Genomic DNA, 19394 nt, shown 5'->3' with positions numbered 1-19394 from the left:
GCTGCCCTGGAAAGCCAAAGGGGGCTGGCAGGACTCTGGCAGCCCTGCCTTGCGGCACGTTGGCCCCAGAGAGCAGAGCCCTTTGCATAGTGGGCCACAGAGCACGCAAAAGCACCAAGTCCCAAGGCTTACAGTGGCAGGTACACACGGGGGGACCTTTTTGCATATTCACTGACAAGAAAATTTATAATTTAAAATATTATTACGTTTTACTTAGATATGTATATATATATAAAATACTATTGCATCTGCCATTCATGACTGACCAAGACCATTTCCCCTCAAAAGGAGCTGACTCCAAACTGGACAATTTTGTGGTGGCATAGTTAATCAGCCCATGCAAGTGCAGTCCCTGATGAGGGCAAGCACACGCTTTTGGGCAGTGTGAACACTGGTCACAGCCTCTGTGCTGACGTTAAACCGTCAGCATGAGCTTCCCATCCCAGCAGGAGCAGATCTTCCGTGACTGCCCTACAAATGGGTAAAGGCTAGAGAACGGGGAGGGCCTGTGGGCCAGGTCCTTCCACCCCACCAGCAGTACCTGGAGGACATGAAGGGGAACAGTCACTCAAAGCATGTGATTTGCATGCGCTGACCAGGAAAAGGTTGTGATGCCCCACCACCAAACCACCACCACTCCCGTTGCTGGTACACAGGCTTCCACACACAGACATGTACACTTAGTCATAATTGTTCAACAACAATCTTATTCTTTGATATGACTGCACTCTTTACACAGAATCTTTTTTGAAATCTCATTTTGGTGCATACACGAGACATCTTTGGCAATACTGATAAAGGAAAGAGACCCAGGACAAACCCTGTTTGTGTACAAAAGCTGAAAAAGCTCCTTCGGAGAAAACTCCACCCTCGTTCGCCGAGTTTATTAAAACTCAAAGTTTTCCTGCCCTACTCACTACTTTCCAACCAAGCTGTAGCACAATCTGCATTTCAAAAACCGTACCGCAGGTGTGACTCGAGGGGTGTGCGCGTCGCTGTGCGCCACCCTCCTGCCATGTCCGAGGTGTGTAACGGACGCGTCCCGCCCCGCCGGCGGCAGCCAGGGACAGCGGCGGCGGCACAGCTGCGACCGGCTCCGAGCCGCCGGGCCTGAGCTCACCCGGCGCCACGGTCGCTCACCCTGCGACCCATCTGCCGCCAGCGCCCCCCGAGCCGGCGGGCCCCGGCGCGGCAGCGAGGCGGGCACAGGGCCGCGGGGCGGGAGGCCATAGCCCGCCGCAGGCTGGCACTCACGGCCCGGCGGCCCCGGTGCTTCGCGCGGGCGGGCAGGCAGGGCGCGGGGCGGCGGCCATAGAGGGCGGACGGGAGCCGGGGCCGGCGGGCGGGACCGGGCCGCAGCAGCCGGGCGCCCCCGCGCGGAGCTGCCGCAGCGCCGCCGCCGGAGGGGCAGCGCGGGCCGGGCAGGGGCGCGGGGCGGCGCCGCGCATGCGCGGGGGCGGGCGGGCGGGCGAGCTGGCGCCCCGCCCCGCCCCGCCTCTCCTCGCCTCAGGCGGGTCTCGCCCTGTGCCGGGCCCTGGGCCGTGGGTGCGTGTCCTGCCGGCGCCGCCTGTCTGAGTGGCTTCGTGTGCCGGCCCCACCCGCTACCCGCCGCCGGCGTGAGCAGCGGGAATCGAGCCCTCCCACGGGGTCTAGTAACGCCACAGTTTGACTTAAAACTGGGCTGACCGGGGCAGCGTCTCAGCTTTCCGGCGGCCGGAGTGACCTTGGGGGCCCGAGCGCCGCTGCCCCGGGGGTCCCCGTGAGTGCAGGTGGCGAAGGGCCGCGGCGTCGGCGCTCCGTTCCGCGCTCCCCCCTGCCACAAGGGAAGCAACAGCACGAATCCGCCGCAGGAACCGGCGTTCCGGTGCCGCAGCGCCGCGCTGGGCAGGGCGGAGCCGGTGTGGGGAACGGCAGCTCCGGGAGTCACAGCGGCGGTGACTCGGGAAGCCGCCGCCTAAACTGCCGCTGTGACCGCGCCTCCAAGGACACCACCTTTCCTGTGCTGGGATGCGGCTTGTTGGTTTTTTGGTTCGATTTGGTTTTTTTCACATTCTATTAACTGTTTCCTCCTCAGAGAATGGGAACACATCGGGCACAGAAGTTACGCTGAAGTGTTTTACATGTATAGAGGTTTTTGACGTTGCAGATGTTTCTGCCCTAACTGCGAGGCAGATGTGTCTGTCGCTTGGGCACCTTGCGGTGACTGCAGTTTTCACTGTGCAGTCGGACCATGCCCCTGACGTGCGGAATTAAACTCTATAACTCAGGATAGGTTATAAAGCAGTATGTTTAATTCACCGGTGGGCGTCAGGGTGGATAATTCCAAAAGCACCTGCTGCCCCAACTTCTTTGTGCACGTGTGATTTAAAGTATACATTCATACAGATTCAATAGAAGCCCCAGAACAGGTTGCGTTAGGATAATTAGTCTGCCAAGAAATCATTAGCATACGTTTCCTCTCATTTGCGCTTGGGCACTGTCTCCTGGTGGTGGTCACGGGGGTCGTTGAGGATGAAGGCTTAGTAGTGTCCCTCGCTCTGATTTTTTTCACCTTCACTCTTTGTGCAGACTCAGTCATGTCTTGAGTTTCTTCCAAACCTTAAAACACCCCCATCTTATAGCAAGAGTGGAAGCAGGGCCTTCTGCCTTTCAATGTCCTTCACAGACAGAACCGAGAGCGCACGGCTTCTGCTCTGCCACCCTGGGGTTAGCAGCGCTCCCATCATCGTGCTCCTTTTAGGGCTGATGCTTTCCCCTTGCTCCTGCCAGCTCAGCAAGAGAAGGTGTTACCAGCTGCACTGTACTTGCCCCGGAGAATGGAAGCACCACCTTCAGTTCTCATTAGTTCAAGGGTCAGGAATCTCTTTGCATGGGATTAGGGTCTGTGTCCTTATTAAAAAGAAGAGCATACTAGGAATTTGGAGATTATGGTTGTATTGATGCTTTTTTCCCCTTCAGAAATGAGAGAGATTTTCTTGCTCCTAAAGGAGTTGCCTTCTGCTCCAAAAAGTAGTTGTCCTACAGAAATTGGAAGTTCTCAAGACCTGTATTTGTGTCTCAGCACAAGTCCTTGGTAGACCCCTGAGAAAGTCACCTAGTGTTGTAGTGTCATATAAAACATTTTGCTGCTTCTGATGTTCCTGCAAGGGAGTGTGAGGTGACGTCTTACTCTGCATCTGGCCATGCCCTACTGATGGTCAGTGCTTACAGGAGCTGAGGTTTTGTGTGGTGAGAGGAAACGAGTGCAGCTGCTGCTGCCAGGAGGATTTATTTGCTCTGGCATGTAGCCATGGGTAGCGGTACTCACTTGCGGTGCCACACCTCAGTGGTGACTATCCATGTGAGAAATGAGCACATTTATTTCCTATTGCTGTCAAGGAACCTGATTAAACGTGGCTCTGAGAACCTAGAAATGGTGATACAATAACACTAAGCAATTAGCACTGATGTCTCTGCCACTGAGCATAAGGGGGAGAGGTCATTTGCGAAAGAGTAACACTCCAGGCTTTCAGCTGTCTCCTGGATAGCATTGAATTGCTGTGGCTGAAGTGAAGCAGGCGGTTTTGGAGAAGTGTCAGCTTGAAAGCACTGTAGAAGAGGGCAGTTCCTCAGTTTGTCTTTAGAACCTACCAGCTGAGTGGCAAAATCCTTTTTTAGTGTCTGACGGGACCAAGAGGGTACATTTCTTGTTACCACCCTGCAGTAAGAAATGTATGAAGATTACACTGGTGAGCTGCTCCAGCTGCTCAGAAACCCAAGAGATTCCAAGATGTAACCAAGCAAGTCAAACACCTGATGAAGAGGCAGTTAGGTCCAGGAATGGCACTGCCTCTCCAGCTGTCAGGGCCATTTGTGGCAAAAGCTTACACTGCAGCGAGCCACACTGGACCTGTCAAGAAGGCCACAACCTCAGCACTCTCTTAGACTGCAGTTTTAAGGCAGAAAAACCACAGTCCGGAATAAGTCATCTAAATGTGACTGAGGGGCCACACTCTGCCCTGCCAAAGAATTTTTCACCTTGAGCCAGGGCTGGGGGTTTTGGAGAAGGCTCAACTCGCGACCAGAGTGTAGGTTTAGGATTAGAGTTAGAATGGGGAGAGAAACGGAGCAGAAGCCTCTCACTGGCACAGGGCTGCAAAAGGGCTGCTGAAGAAAGGGGGATGCTGCAAAAAGTCTGTGTAACAGCTGGTGGAGAGTGCAGGCACAGGGCATTGCCTCTTCAGCTGGAATCACACCAAAAGAGTATTTCAAGCGTTGCAGCACTAAACAATGTGGTTTCCCACCCTTCTGTCTCTGTCTTTTTTCCCCTAATTTCAGCTTCAGATTTCCCTTTTACTGGAGAGCATATGCAGGAGTTGCCCCTGTTTCTGTCCCTTCTCCTCATAGGAAAGGGGAGAAGGAGGCAAGGGAGTCCTTGCTGCCCCCCATGAGGGGATTGGGTTGTGATATCTACTGGGATCTTGGGTCAGTTGTGTGGACCTTTGCATGAAGCACACCTGTAGCTATGCTGAGCATTAAAGGCATTGCTTTTTACTGACCATGACAAAAAGGTGAAGTCTTCAAAAGAGCAAGTGTTAGCATCACTTAATTAAGCCTCGTGGATAAAGCTCCTGGCTCTGCCACAACCTTGCCAGTTGTCCTCTAAGACTGGTATCTCTCAAAACAGCTCATGAATGCTTACCGCATCTGACAGAAAGAAAATTAAAAAAGCTTTATTAATAAGAGCTTACTCTTTCAAGACCGTCTTATTTCCTCAAGCTGTTCCTAGAAATAGCAAAGGTCTTAGTTAAGTGCAGTAAATAGTCTAGGGAGAGACTATACTTATCATCTTTTCTGATTCAGATTTCACTGAATTGCTAAAAGCTTTGGGAGTGAGGCAATCCATGCTGGCCATGGAAAGAAACACTCATGCTCTTTCAGATTTTCAAAAAGCTTTACTAGAGGGGAAGTGTATTTGCCCTCATGATGACCCCACTGTCCAGCTTTATGCTCTTCCTGTAAAGACATAATATCTGGTTTCCTATTCAAAATTAGGTTTTCTTTTCAAAAATTCTTTAATAGTGGTTTTATAGTTATATATGACTGTATTTTTACACAAAATTCTGCTGTGATTTGGAAGCCAAAGTGACACAAAGTTGCATGGATCCAGGCAGCCCCTATTGCTCTAGTCCCCACTGATACGCCTTTTCTCGCACCTGGATCGGTAGTGAGGGGCCATGCAGGGTGGATATGTCCCAGTGGCTGATACACTTTTATGGTTTTCTTTATTTTGTTGTTTCTTTATTTCTTTTTTATGTTTCTGGGGGCCTCGTTATGTTGTGGGGTCCATTCCCAGATCGCATTCTTTAGTAAGTTATGAAGTGGTCAGGCTATTGTATTAAATCCTGGAATACGTACTCTCCAAGATCCTAAATTTCCTAGCACAGCACATAACCCCTTTCTTATTCTGGGGCAAGGGTTATCATTGGAATTCTTGTAGCACCTCGTTGGTGGATGTTTTTCTCCCACCTACCCATCTGACTCCCCATCTTTACGAATCTGTCTTTATGAATTCACGACTGGGCCCATGTTTCTGTTCTTCTGGTGGGTGTGTTGTACCAGGTGTCCATGGCCTGTTCACAGGTTCTGCCAAGTGGCCATCTCGTAAGACATCACTGATGTGCTGACCCACAGTGACCTCTTGTGAAAATGCTAACATTTCCAGCTTTTTAGCCAGTGTAGCATGAGCTGCACGCATGGTGGGACAATGGTTTAAGCCTTGCGACAGGTGAGTAAATATATACTGGAGTTCCTGCTAGATGCAAGCAGACTTCATCCTATCTGCCTCTGGTGCTGGGATCATAAAAAAAACATATCTTTCACATCAATAGTTGCCATCCATCATTAAGAGTATTGACTCTATCAGTCAGCTATAATGGGAATAGTCACAGTGAACAGTTTGGCAGCAGCTGTCAGGCCTCTATAATCTGCTGTTGAATTTCCACTTGCCATTAGTCTTCTTTTGAAGGCATGCAGGAGACTTGTAGGGGGATGAGACTTGCCAATGATTCCATTTTCTTTTGCCTGTTTTGCCAGTTCAGCAAGAGGATGGATGGCATCAGGAGGGAGCTTGCAATATGGAGCTTGCTATGGGCTAAGGTGGCATCTGTTTGTAACAGATTAACGGGTGTGCATCAATATGAGGCAAACCATGTGGTAAAGGCAGTGGTTGTCCTTGTTTACTATTTTCCCCATGGGTCAACCTGCAACTCACCCTTCCGTGAGTTTGTACCTAAAAAGTGCCTATAAGAGTAAGATTGGGTGAACTGCTATTTCTTTAGACAGAATTAATTTAGCCCTAGCCAGTGGGTGGGTAGTGACTTGGCCATGGACACCTACAATTGAAACTAGTTGTTTGCTAAGTGGAGACTGTCCTTGGTAAGTGCCCTTATCTGCTGTCTACATTTGGGCTCCTGTGTTGATGAGGAATGTCATAACACTGTAGTCATTGACCATCACCATCACCTCGGTACATGCATCCTCCCCAGGGCCAGTAGCGGCTGCTTGGACTGCCACAGGATCAAGCCCCGACCTTGGTTTCCTGTATATTCTTGGTGTAGGGTCAGTGCTGATAGAAGTGGGAATCCCAGAGCTCACATCTCTAAAATCCTCTATCTTAGTCATTACTTTCTCACGTTGTACTGTGTCACCGCCATCCCTGGGTACCAAGTCCAGAGGACGATCACAATGAGTGGCCGAGACAAACTCAGCCAATTGCTGTAAAATAGGTGACAGTACATTTAGCTGACTCAGAGATTGCTCTTTTCTAAATACATTTTCCATAACCACTAATGCTTAGTGGTGACTGTGACTGTGGGTGCTCCTCTATTTCCCCCTTTTGCTTTCTCCTCTTTGCATAGAGACAGACTATAACTCTTTTCCATTACATTTACTTTAGATGAGGTTCTCCTCTGGTTTTTATCATTTGTGATATATACTGGTATATCTGCGAACTTAGTCTGGAGGACCTCTTGGAAAGTATTACCACTTAACCCTGGCTAAAACTAATAATTACAATGCTCCCTCTGCTTCTTTTCCATCGTGCTGTAGGTCTCCTTTCTATCACCCCACAAAACAGGACAGTCTCAGCAGCCTGGCTGCTGCTGGGTCTGATTCTCAAAGCTTTTTTGAATAATTTGGTATATTCCTGCCTTCCAGTTTGGAAGTTTGGTCTGCACCTCTCCTGTGGCTTTTTGCAGTTTGTACCCAAGACTTTGAGGCTTATCAGAAACTACCAAACAGTTCCTTTTGCAAGGCTGCAGAGGCAGCAGACCTTATCTCTTTCTGGCCTTGGTATCCAGCGTACACGCCGCTCTCCCTGCGGCCGAAAGGCCACTGGTCCCAGCACACATCAGGCCTTTGCAGGAGCTGTGCCTTAGGGCAGCCCCTGTGTGTCTGGGCCCTGTTTCTGCTGTGGCTGTATCGTTTCCTGACGTGATTCAGACTGGCACCGAAGGAACAGCTAGCAATCTGGAAGTGAAGCTGCAGCTTCAATTCAGAGCCCACCGAAGCAGCTTAATCTTTCACACGTGCATTTGGTGCACGTACGTCAGCAACGCAAGCTCGTGCTGTGTTGTGCTTCTTCCCCTTTCACAGCTGTCCAGGCTGGGTGGAAGCTCACCTCACAGGGAGGACAAGGGCTAGAAGTTGCTGCCTTTGCCACATGACCTTCTCCAGCTTTTGGTTATGAAACTGGAAGTATGGTTCTGGTGCCTTTGAGGTGCAACCCGTGCGGACTTGTGAAACCCAGCGGAGCTTCCTTCTGGCGGAAAGGCCGGCGGTGACTTTGCAGAAGACAGCACTAGATGGTGCAGTCACACCAGTGCAGCCGCCCAGGCGGCCTGGCTCACTGGCTGGCTGCCCTGCACAGGCGCAGGCACTGCACACCTGAAGAGTGTGACAGCATGGCTGTACCCGTGTCTGTGGCAGCATGGCTGTACCGAGAGGCTGCCCTGGAAAGCCAAAGGGGGCTGGCAGGACTCTGGCAGCCCTGCCTTGCGGCACGCTGGCCCCAGAGAGCAGAGCCCTTTGCATAGTGGGCCACAGAGCACTCAAAAGCACCAAGTCCCAAGGCTTACAGTGGCAGGTACACACGGGGGGACCTTTTTGCATATTCACTGCTGAGAGAAGAATTTTCTTTTACTGTTACTTCTGCCATGAAGGCCTGTCCAGGACCAGTCTGGTGCCTTATTGTCGCTCAGTTATTCAGTAGGCAGGAGACGACACTGTCACTGTCCTGCCTTTGCCCTCAGTGTCCTGGCAGGGACACTCTGTGCTATGGGAAGACCTTGGATGAGTATCTGTCCTTCCTACTCTAAGCACTTCGAGATATGATAAGTAGCTAAACAGAGAGATAGAGATACAGGAATATATATGGGAATAGATGTTATGAAGGAGGAGAGACAGAGACAATTTTCTGAACTCCAGAATGCGTCACTGCTCTTGAAATCTTTGCCTCTGGAGAAACGGAAGCCTTTCTCTGGGTCTGAGCATCCAGTTCCTGCAGGAAGAGATGCTGGAGGCAGTAAAAGGTGTTGGAGAACAGCCAAGAACAGCATTGTCAGTGAGCAGCTCCTAGGATGCCCAAGTGTGACAGGTGTCCCCAGCCCTGAGTGAAGAGAACAGGATGGGAAGTGGAAATGACCCTCAAGGGGGTGTTTTGTGTCCCCTGAACTCTGTTGGCAGCGCTGCCAGGAGATAGCCATGAGCTGATGGGCAGGTGGCAAAGAAATTTCAGCCAGGTGGGAACACCAGCATTTCCCTGCACGCTGTGTTCCAGCTATGCCAGGGAGGTGCAGGGGCAAGGGGAAGTATCTGGGCTTCAGTGCAGCTGCCACAGTTCCCTGTCCCCAGGTCCAGAGAGGAGACAAAGGCTGTGGGAATGTACATGTACACACACACACACAGAGAGGCATGCCTGCACATGCACACACGTGTGCACATACACACACACAGAGCACACAAATGTCCAGAGGCTCCTCCAGCCCGGATCTCTGCCTTCTGAGGGGGCTGAGAAATGTTAATTTTCCAAGCATCAGCAATACTACTCCCTCTCTTTTATTTTCTCTGCTTAAAAAATACAGAGTATCCTCTCCTTTTAGGACAGTCTGTTCCCATGGTTTGGTTGCATTTTGAGTCCACAACACAATCAATAAGTGCAGATTTTTCCCTGGAACTTTAAAACAGGCCAACCTCAGCACTGCTTATTTGACAGTCTATTTAAAGCTTTTGAGTTGAAGAATCATTACTATTTCATCTGTCTTATTTAAAACTCAAAGATAATCTTCTAAACTTTGGGCTGTGTCCTGTATCTAGAGTAAGAGCCGTTTAGATTGGCTTTGGTGTCTCACTTGCTATTACTTAAGAAAATCGGTGATGAGGGGAAAAACTGAGCTACACTGAACTTTACACACAAGAAACAAGGTATCACCTTTCCCTTTCCATTTCCCACTTGTCTGTGCAGAGTGGGATCCACAGCCCTCAGGAAGCTCTCACTCTGCATGCTATCCTGCCGCAAACAGGTCACAAATTACTATTCAATAAAAGCACTCATTTTTTTTCTACTAATTTCACTCTTTTTTTCTGTTTTTGCAACAGATTGTGGAGTTTCTCTGATTTTCTTCTAGTGCCAAGTTTTTTGTAATAGAAAGTTTTGTTTTCAGCAACAGTGATCTTACATCACTTGATGCATGTTTGTCTCTGTACCTACAGTCCTCCAACTGTGCTCTTTTGCTTCCTTGCGTGTTGCCAGTACTACTCACTGAGACTTCCCTACTTGTTGTACCTTGCCACTTAACGGGGACAATTAATCAATACCTTATATAGTCTTCAAAGCAAAATTCAAGAGGCATTACATTATTTTTCAGTCATGTGCCAAGGTTCCTTGTTTCTACAGAATGATATAGAAGTATAACAGGTTGGCTTGACATAGCACACATCACATAATCTACTCCTGTACATTAGCCACAACCAAAAATAGGAGTTTCTGAAGTTTTAAGCAAAACCATCTTTACTGCTTTAGATTGTAAGGTTTGATGCTCCCCAGTGACCCAAGCTTATAACAGGAAAGCAAATCCAAAATGTAATGTCTCTTTTATTGGAAAAATAAATAAATAATAAATAACAGGAATGTCCAGAGCCTTGAGAAGCATCAAAAAATGATTACAGAAAGAAGTATTGTATCTGTTCTTTCCATGAGCAACTACTGGTTATGAGTGAAAGAAACAGAATAGTAATGTCAACATAGTCAATAGGCTGCCATAGTGAATATGAGCCTATTTCTACCAATCAATACCAATACTGACTTAAAAGGTTTCTCTGTTTTGTTTTTTGTTTGTTTGTTTGTTTTTTAATTAAGTATACTTTTGTACGAAGAACTGTAAGCAATACACTCAGCCTTTGCCACACCATTCATCCTGATGCAGGTTCCTCCCCTGCATCTGTGAGGCATTAACTGGCTCTACTGTGGGGAGGAGGGAGGATGTATGAGCCTGAATCCAATTGCAGGATCAAGACAGATTATGCAAAAATCCAATAAAAGCATTTCCCCAGCAGAGAGACTTATGCCGAAGAGAATAATACTATTTTCAAGATTGTTCAGCAAATACTCTACTTTAGAAGAGTTTGTGTCAACTCCAGAATAATGGGCAGGTCATATTTGTCTTTGTAATTCTTAATTACTTCCATTAAATGATAGCAAAAACATCATCTGGGAGATTAAAAAAAAACCCAGCAAAACAAAACAAAAAACAACCAAACAAAATGTATTTGGGCTAAGAAAAGTTTCCTCTGAACAAACACCCACATGGCGGCCAGGGACTGTGGGAAGGCTGCCTTTCCAGTCAGCGTCTCAAATAGTCTGGCTGACACTTCCCCCTTGCCCTGTCTTCCCCAAGGACAACCTTCCCTCAGAGGTGAAAGTAACCCTCCAGCCTCCTTTGCTTTAGTAAGCCAGCCTTGAAAATGTTACTTTTTTCCACCACCTCTTCAACAACAAAAGCAAGTGAAATTCAAATCCCACAGTCAGCCTCCTCCCATGTTTGCCCTCCTCCCTCGGTGTCTTGCCAGATGGTCTTGGCATGCACAAGAGGTGATCCAAGCACTGGTGGCCAGGGCCAGACACACGAGTGTGTGAAACACGCTCGCTCCCGACTGTATGGAGTGGAGGCAGCTCAGGGCCCTGGCCTGCCTTGGGCCCGGGCACCCTGAAGCTCTGTGTGTGCGCTAGCCAGGTAGCTACTCTCAAATACTGGCTGAGCATCACCTCTCTGTCTCACAGTTTGTGAGCCTCATGGCTGCCACCGGGAAGGTGAAGGGGAGAATTGTTAGTATAGGTGGTTGTGTGTCAGGTTTTTCTACCTCATAACAGCTGTTTCAATGGGAGATGACAGGCACCGCTGACTGTGGCACATTGACCCTGGGTCTGTCTGCTGAAAATCTCCTAGAAATGAGTTTAAAAGTTCACAAGGAACCTGCTTACTAAGCAGAGAGGCAGATAGCTCAAGCAGGGCAGAGGAGGCCATAGCACTGCAAGGCCGAGGGGCCACAGGAGACCACAAGGGGACAGTTGCACCAGGGGGGAGGCAGGGATTGCTGTTGGGCTGCCTCTCAAAGGCTTCTTGGGCTGTCTGCCTTCCAGGACAGCAGCTGGCTTATAAATGCCTGGCAGTTTTTACAATTCCCTCTTGTCTATCCTCTTAGAGCAAAAGGCATCTTGCTGGTTATTCTTTCTAGTCTGGTGCCTTTGCAGGAGGGACAGAGACATGTCTGTGGGCTAGTTTATGAGGACAGGGTCAAGCTGCCTCAGGACTTTACACAGAGACCATCCCCAGGAAGCAGCTCCCATGGCATATTGGACTTCTGCTTCCCACATTTCATCATATCATCAGTCCTTGCACTAAGGACTGAGCTATATGTGTTTTTCAAGTTCTGGAAGTGGATGTAATTTTCAAGGAGGAATACAGACACTCGTTTAAACTGTTCTTCCTATTTTAAAGAGTTGATATTATTTTTTGAAGAGGATGTTGGAGCAGAACAGATACAGGCCTTTACTGCACCCTTATCTTTCATTCTTACTTTTGGAAAGACTAAATCTAGTGTCCAACTAGAATTGACATCGTCTCTAAATTAGATACTAGTATTGTGGTGGCTAAGCTTCCATCTTGTTAGCAGCACCTTAAAGTGTTCACAGAGCTGAGAGTCACCCTCTTTTACCACATTTCACCCACCTCCCCACATTCAGGACTCCAAGCCCTGTGCTGCCAATCCCGCTGGCCTTCTGCTCCACATTGCTCCTCATTCCAAACCACATCCTTCCTTGCAGGGCCATCAGCCTCTTCAGGCCTGCTCCCCTCCCATGTGGCCGTGTGACCGACAAACATCCAGCATTCAGCATACAGACATAGCCATCTCAGGAATCCTCTGTGCTTTTGGCAAGCCGCCTGCCCATCCCCAGGCACTTGCTGTATCCAAGTTGTGCAGGTTCCTCAACAAGCACAGCTGCCTCGCATATGCTTTGGATCTGAATGGAAACACCAGATCTGCTTCCATAGCTTGAGCTAATAGGCAGGATGCTTGAGCTATTGCCAATAAAACAGCCTTACAAAAGAGAAAGCAGCACACAAACCTCCCTGGGATACAATTCCTACTTTGATGCCTGTTCTGGGACTTCATTTTAATCGGTAACGGGATAGCATAAATGCTTAAACTTTGCAAAAGGACTGGCAGACGTTGTGTGGCTTGTGGTAGGAGAAGTTGGTTTGACCTGTACCTCCAGATGCCAGGGCTGGGCAGTGAGATCACTTGCCTGCAGTACAAGCCCCCTGATGCAATAGGAAAGTAAGATGAGGGACAGGCATCCTGCAGTGTTTCAGCATCCCTGTGTTTGCTGCTGCCAGTGCAGGTATTTGCAGGTACTAAGTTTAGCATCTTAGCCAAGACAGGAAGGTAAACATGTAGCTTTACAAAATGAGTTCAGGTACGCATCTACACATGTCTTTTGAGATACAAACGCTGCTAAACATCCTTAGCCATAGAACATAGATGGCTGGAAAAATTTCCTGTCTGAAGTCCAAGGTCTGTGAACATAAACCACAAGCATCTCTGGATTTTTGGTGTTAGCTGCAGTTAGCTGGTGCCCAGCTAAGCAGCAGTGGGGGAGCCTAGAAGATACCAGTTATGGGCCTAAGGTCCTTAATCTGCTACCAAAATCCATGCCAAACTTTTGGTGGATGTTGCATATTGTTGCTTTGTTGGGTTTTTTTAATACTTCAGTTACACTGGCAAGGCATACGATTTACTAATTTTTCATTCTGGCTCACTGAATACTGTTACCTATCTTGAATTTAATTGAGGTTGTTTTTTTTTCTTCACAGTCTTCTGAAGTACCTTATTCTTAGTACTTTCAAAGGATGCATATTTTATAGGAACTTAACAAGCAAATCACAGTTTAATTCTGCAACTAGTTCCTTCAATTTTCCTCAAAAGCTGAACGTCAGTCAAAACAAATTAATTGTCAGGAGCAAATCTAACTCTGAAGATGAAGCAAGCATCAGAAAGCAATTTACACTAAGCAAGCTGAAAAAAAAACACGACATACACACAGTAGAACAAATTTGCAGTTGTATTTTATTTAATCAATGAAAATCTACCTTAAAAACACAAAATCAAATTTGGTAACCCAGTACATTGGATTAGAGAAAGCTTCAAGCTTTTAAGCATAAGCCAGAAGTCACAGTCTCAAATGAGAGTTTCAGAGGCCAAAGCAATATGCTGGAACAAAGTAGTATCTCTATGATGGAGGCACGCTCCTTGCACCATTAGCGTGGCTTCAGGTACAGTATTTATTTAGCTGTCCGTTATAAGAAGCTTTTGTATTGTATAGTTGTTTTGTTGCATTGCTTACCAAGGCCCTGGATTAATGGAGAAAACAGGCAAGTTAAAGCACTCGCCTGTCCAATTACTACCAACAGACAATTTACATTGTGGTAAAGCTAGCTTTATTTAAATGAGGTTCAGACAAGAATTAACTTTACATATTATTAACAGCTTTGGAGCTACAAACATAAGAATCAGGATTACACAGGTCATGCTATTGTTGATTTTGTTTTACCTGCTGCAGTTATTGCAATATGGCTTAACGTACATAGGTATATAATTTGTACAAATTCAGCCAAGTTTGCACTTGTGAGGTGTTATTAAGAGCATGATTAACTTGCAAGCCAACTTAAACCTGTGGAAACCAACCAAGGTTGTTGGAATTGCCCAAAGCTAAGGGGGAAAGTTACCACTAACAATGGACAGAGATAGACTGGATTGTTTAAAACCACATTGTTCAGCTTTAAATATTTATATAATTTTGCTCTGAGGTAAGGAAATCTTTTGATGCTTCCACGCAGGGCAGCACCAGATGGTGCAATCACACCAGTGCAATCAGTCACATTGCTTGCTGTATGTGCAGCCTTGAAGAGAGGCAAGCACCTGCCATAACAAGAGCATTTGTACACTAAAAGTTGATTTTAAAATAAATTACTATACAGGTAGGATAGTGAGCTATTGTTCAACTTGATGGGCATCAGTTTCACAAAGTGCGATCTGTAACCTTCACTTTAGAAATCAGAGCTGAAAGTACTGACTTGTACCCCGTGTTTGATTTTAATGTAAACAACAAAAGAGAGAACCAACTCCTGTTGGGGACATAGATCCCAGGACTCTGAGTCTGGGGGCTTCTTTCCATCTTTAAATCACCCTGCTCATTCTAGTCTACAGCTGTTGTCAGTCCCACCCACCTCACATGAAGGTTTTTAAGATCTCAGCATCCCAAAGGTCTCATCAGCTTTTTGCAACTCAAGGCAGATTAATCACCAAGCCCTTACCCTCCTTCCTACTCCCCGCTCAGCCAAGACAAGGAATTGATAGCAGGGAAGATTTCAGAAAATGCTGTGGTGGGAAAGAGGTTCAGGCAGGGGTTGGGAAAGGAGGAAGCTTGTATGCAGGAAGAACGTTAGATGTTATAGGTGGGGGGAAAGGCTTGGTGTTGGACAGGACCGTGACAAGAAATGAGCAGACCCTGGAATGAGAGGGATGTGATTTGAGGGTTGTGGTACATAAGCAAGATGACAGGGAAATGGTAACTCTGGAGGGTTCTTAGAAACTAGGGAGGACTGCCAGTAGAAGCGACTGGTGGATCCGACAGGTCAGGGTTCTCCTTTTGTCTTCAGAAATACCATACTTCTACATTAAAATCAGAACTGGGTTTAGGATATACATATAAATATTCAAAGCAAGACAGCCAAGTTTTTGAGAGATTTTACAAGGGAAAAAACCTGGAACAATAAATAGGAAACTACATGTTATCAATTTCCGCTCCAATGGTATCAATTTCCTCTCCAGGCTACTCTACAAAATTCATTTAAGGGTATGCCTAAATAGTACAGAAGTATCATAGCTCTACGTTAAAATCAGAACTGGGTTTAAGACATACATATAAATATTCAACACATTACAGTCCAGTCCTGAGACCTGAAGTCTGGAACAACAGAAGGGTATTTTCAATCTCCTTTCAAGATACACGGTAGAAGTAATTTCTCACTAAATCAGGCCTGCACAAATATAACCGAAGGATGGATAGAGATACCTGAATAAACTGAAAGGCAGCAATCTCAAGCATCTTGCTCAAGAATTTGTGCATGATCCAGTTCCTGCTGTTTGATAAAGACACATCTGCTTCTCAGCCAGAAGTCTCATGTGTTCTCATCAGTCAGCCCTCCTCTTCCCCCTCACACACAAGTCGAGCAGCATCTATGGCCACTCGTAGGTCAAATCAAGGCAGCTACGGAAGATGTAGGGGGTAAGGGAGACTGCAGAAAGAAGGGAGGGGGATTCAGGGGTAAGTGAAGGAATTGAAGAAGATGGGACAGACAGAACATGTGTTAAGTGAGGGGACAGTAATAACTGTGGCACAAAGTTTAGTGATCTCAGTTGAGCATCTCCAATCTAAATGGTACGTTTCTGACAGAGACAAATGACCTTTGAATGGAACACAAGTGTGGCTACAGTCAACATTACAGGCATTGCTTTTTTAATAGAAATGACGAAGAAGGTGAGGTCTTCAAAGGAGCAGACGTTAACATCCGAGAATAAAGGGTAGTGAATAAAGCTCCTGGTTCTGTTGCAGGATTGTCAGTTGTTCTCTAGGACTGGCATCTCTCCAAATGCCACATGGATGCTTAGCACATCTGAAAGAAAGACAACAGTAAAAAAGCCTTCTTAATGACAACTTAATCTCCCAAGAATATCTCATTTTCCTAAGCCGTTCTCAGAGGTCTCATGACTTAGTGAAGCAAGTGCAGTAAATATCCTAGGGAAAGACTGTACCTATCATTACTGATTCAGATTTCACTGAAGTGCAAAGAGCTTCAGCACATGAGGCACTCCAGGTTTACCATGGAAGGCACACTCACATCCCCTAGGATTTTAAAAAAGGCTTTGTTAAAGAGGAAGCATGTTTGTGGATTAAATCCCATACATTAAATGTGCCATATGAGTGTGTATCTAGGAAAACTGGAAACCACATTTTCTACCTTACAGAAATATCACCCTAAACTACAGGCCAAGCCAAAGGCCATTAAAGTGAGGGCAGCTATACAGAAAAGAAACAAGGTGTTGAGTAGCCAAACAGAGGCAGTAGAATGAGAAAGGGAGGTGGTAGAATCTGTGGCCTGGTGGTTAAACTGGGGAGCAGTTGCCTTTCACCCGAATTTAAAAAAAAACACCCAACATAAATAAGAGAGACAACCGTTTTAGAGACCCCCAGCACTATTTTGGAAAAAGAAACTACTGGCTAAAAATGCTACTTACATTCAAAGTGTCAGTAGCCACTGAGTTTTGACTTTGTGGACTATCACAAGGTGTTCCCTCTTGGCAACTATCACCCTCCCATGTCTGTGGTTTCCCATCTTCCACTGGTGAGTGATGCTGTTCTTCCTCACTTTCTCTGCATGTTTTCTGACCTGTATGTTGGTCTGGGACTTCCATAATCTGCCCAACCTCTTTTTCCCTTAATTTTGGAGGGTGTATATCTAGTGGGTCTTTGGCGGAATCTTCTGAAGTACTTAGTTCTAGTGCTGATTTCTGAAGCGTCACACTTTCCCTTGAAACATCTTTAGGGCTAGTTTCAATTGTTAAAGAATTCTGAGTTTGTCCACCTTTCAGCATCTCTGAAGTTAAAAACACGTCTTTTGTTTTTCCTACAGTTGCATGAATTTCTGCAGATTCTGTTAAGGTAGCGGTTTTCACTACTCCTGATTGCTGGAGCTCTTTTTCTTTACTCCTTATCTCTTCCTCTTTTACTGGGAGTTGATCCACCTGCACATGTTCCAGAAGTTCAGGCATATTTGTATCTGATGGGCTTTTCCCTATGGACTTAATGCACTGCTCTGACTCAAAGGCAGCTGACTCTTCCGTTTCTGCAAGTTTGTGAACAGCTGTCTGGATGGCAGTCAATACAATCCTCGTACTCTGGGACTCTATACTCACAGACTGAACAACATCCTCAAATTCCGTGTGAGTGAGAGACAGGCCGTCACTTAGAGGAATACCATTTTGTTCAGGTGGCCCTGTACTCTGGGGCCCCTCTTGCTCCTCTGATATTCCATTCATGGAAGCAGGAGTTACCTGAGGCTCAGGTGCTTCTGCACTACCGAGCTCTGCAGTCCTGCAGCCTGAATAGTCAACAGTAGTAACTGGGACCCCTTCAGAAGCCATCTGCTCTGGTGTGGTTGCTGAGGGCTGTACAGTGTCAGCTGTTGTATCAGGCATTACAGTTTCTGCCATGACATGCTCTTCAACTGCTGCAGCTGCTACTGGCACAAACACTTTCAGAGCCTCCAACCTTTCAGCTTGTAGGAAGGCTGAGTCAGAGACTTTCTCTTGCATGCTCAAAACTTCTTGCTGGACAGCAGTTGAACATTCATCACCTCCCACAACTTCCCATTTTCCAGATTCAAATGCTTCTTTGGCTCTTTCCGTGGATTGCTCATTTTTCTTATCTTCTTTTTGAAAGTCTTGACAGTTTGAAGTTTCCACAAGTTCTTCTTTTTCCACAGTCTCTTCTTCAGCTAAGCTGCTTGGTATTTCACATTTCTTAGGACTCAGGTCAGTGAGGACAGTGCTTCCATTTTCAGTGATATCTGAGCATATTGATGCTAAATTAGAGACACTGTCTGCTTCAATCTGCATGGGAGCCTCGGTGACAGTGGCATGGCTCTCTAAGTGTGTTTCAGTTTTGAGCATCGCATCTTCGATTTTGCCACCTCTGGTTTCATCACTCTGGGAGGGGGTTTCAGTTGTTCCTTCTCCATGTTGTGGCTCTAGGGTGGATGTAGAATCTTTTGCTGTAATGTGCCTGCCAGTCCCCTCCTGCACACTCTGCTCAGCATCTACAGCTGCTTCTGAGCCAATTGCTTCTGAAGGAAGGGCAGAGGTTTTTACCTCGTTCTGTAGTGGAACTTCAGTAACAGTGACTTCTGTGCTCTTCACTTCAAGGGGCACAGCATCACCGTCCTCTTCCTTTCTCTGGGCAGGTTCCCTGCAAGGAACTCCTTCAGTAGAAGCTTGCTTTTCTGAGTCCAAGTCAGGAATTTCATCTTGTCTTTCAGCTTTAAGAGGGACCGCAGTGACAACTGGTTCTGTGCACTCTGGTCCCACAGTGAGTGTTTTGCCCACTCCTTCAAGCTGCACAGGCTTTTCAGCTGTAAGCTCCAACAAAGAGGTTTCATCCTCTGTCTTGTCTAGTACCTGCAGAGAATAGCAACAGACCTGTGAAAACGGGTACAAGCAAGGAGTGACCAGGAATGTTCTGGGTGAAAAAGCACCTGAAAAAATGACCACAAGGAGGAAGGCTATGGGAAGAGCATGAGGTGATGACACTGAGATTAGTGGGTGACCAAGACCCCAGCTTGTCTCAGGACACACAGCTCGTTAAACAAAGGGCAGCCTAAAGCAAGGGACAGCCAACAACACTTGAAACAAAGACTAAGCCAGGAAGATGGTGGGGAGGTAGGGAAGAAGGCAGGAACACATTAGCCAAAATAACTCCTGCACCTTTAAAGCTGGAGATAGTAGTGTCATTTCATTTCCTCACTTTGCAGAGGTACCTCAGCTAAAATTGTATCTCTGTCTATGAGTGAAGATACCATCCACTATGTATGGTACCATATGGATCACTTATGTATCTCAGGTGTTCATTTAATATCTTCAGTCACATTGCGCTGTGCAGGAGCCCTAACAGCAATTGTTTCAGCACCTTGGGATCCAGGCACATCATCTCCCACCCTGTTTCTGTAGGAATCACCTTC

The 19394-nt window shown here is 46.8% G+C and overlaps 1 protein-coding gene across 4 annotated transcripts in view; it reads right to left on the bottom strand.

Moving 5' to 3' along the window:
- Nucleotides 1-10696: 10696 nt before the first annotated feature.
- The window catches only part of AKAP12 (A-kinase anchoring protein 12), a 34165-nt gene continuing 25467 nt past the window's right edge, over nucleotides 10697-19394 (bottom strand). For 3 of the 4 annotated variants that reach the window (XM_040597736.1, XM_040597738.1, XM_040597739.1), the window contains 2 exons: nucleotides 16897-18834; nucleotides 13648-16274 (listed from right to left, as the gene is read on the bottom strand). In XM_040597736.1, coding sequence (XP_040453670.1) covers nucleotides 16266-16274; nucleotides 16897-18834 — 1947 coding nt within the window. In that variant the 3' untranslated portion in view covers nucleotides 13648-16265. Of the gene's footprint in view, nucleotides 10864-13647; nucleotides 16275-16896; nucleotides 18835-19394 lie in introns of those variants that run through there. The other variant, XM_040597737.1, reaches the window with a different exon arrangement.

This window comes from Falco naumanni, chromosome 6 (assembly GCF_017639655.2).
Source record: "Falco naumanni isolate bFalNau1 chromosome 6, bFalNau1.pat, whole genome shotgun sequence".
NCBI classification, from domain to species: domain Eukaryota; kingdom Metazoa; phylum Chordata; class Aves; order Falconiformes; family Falconidae; genus Falco; species Falco naumanni.
This window is presented reverse-complemented; position numbering and strand designations above follow the sequence as displayed.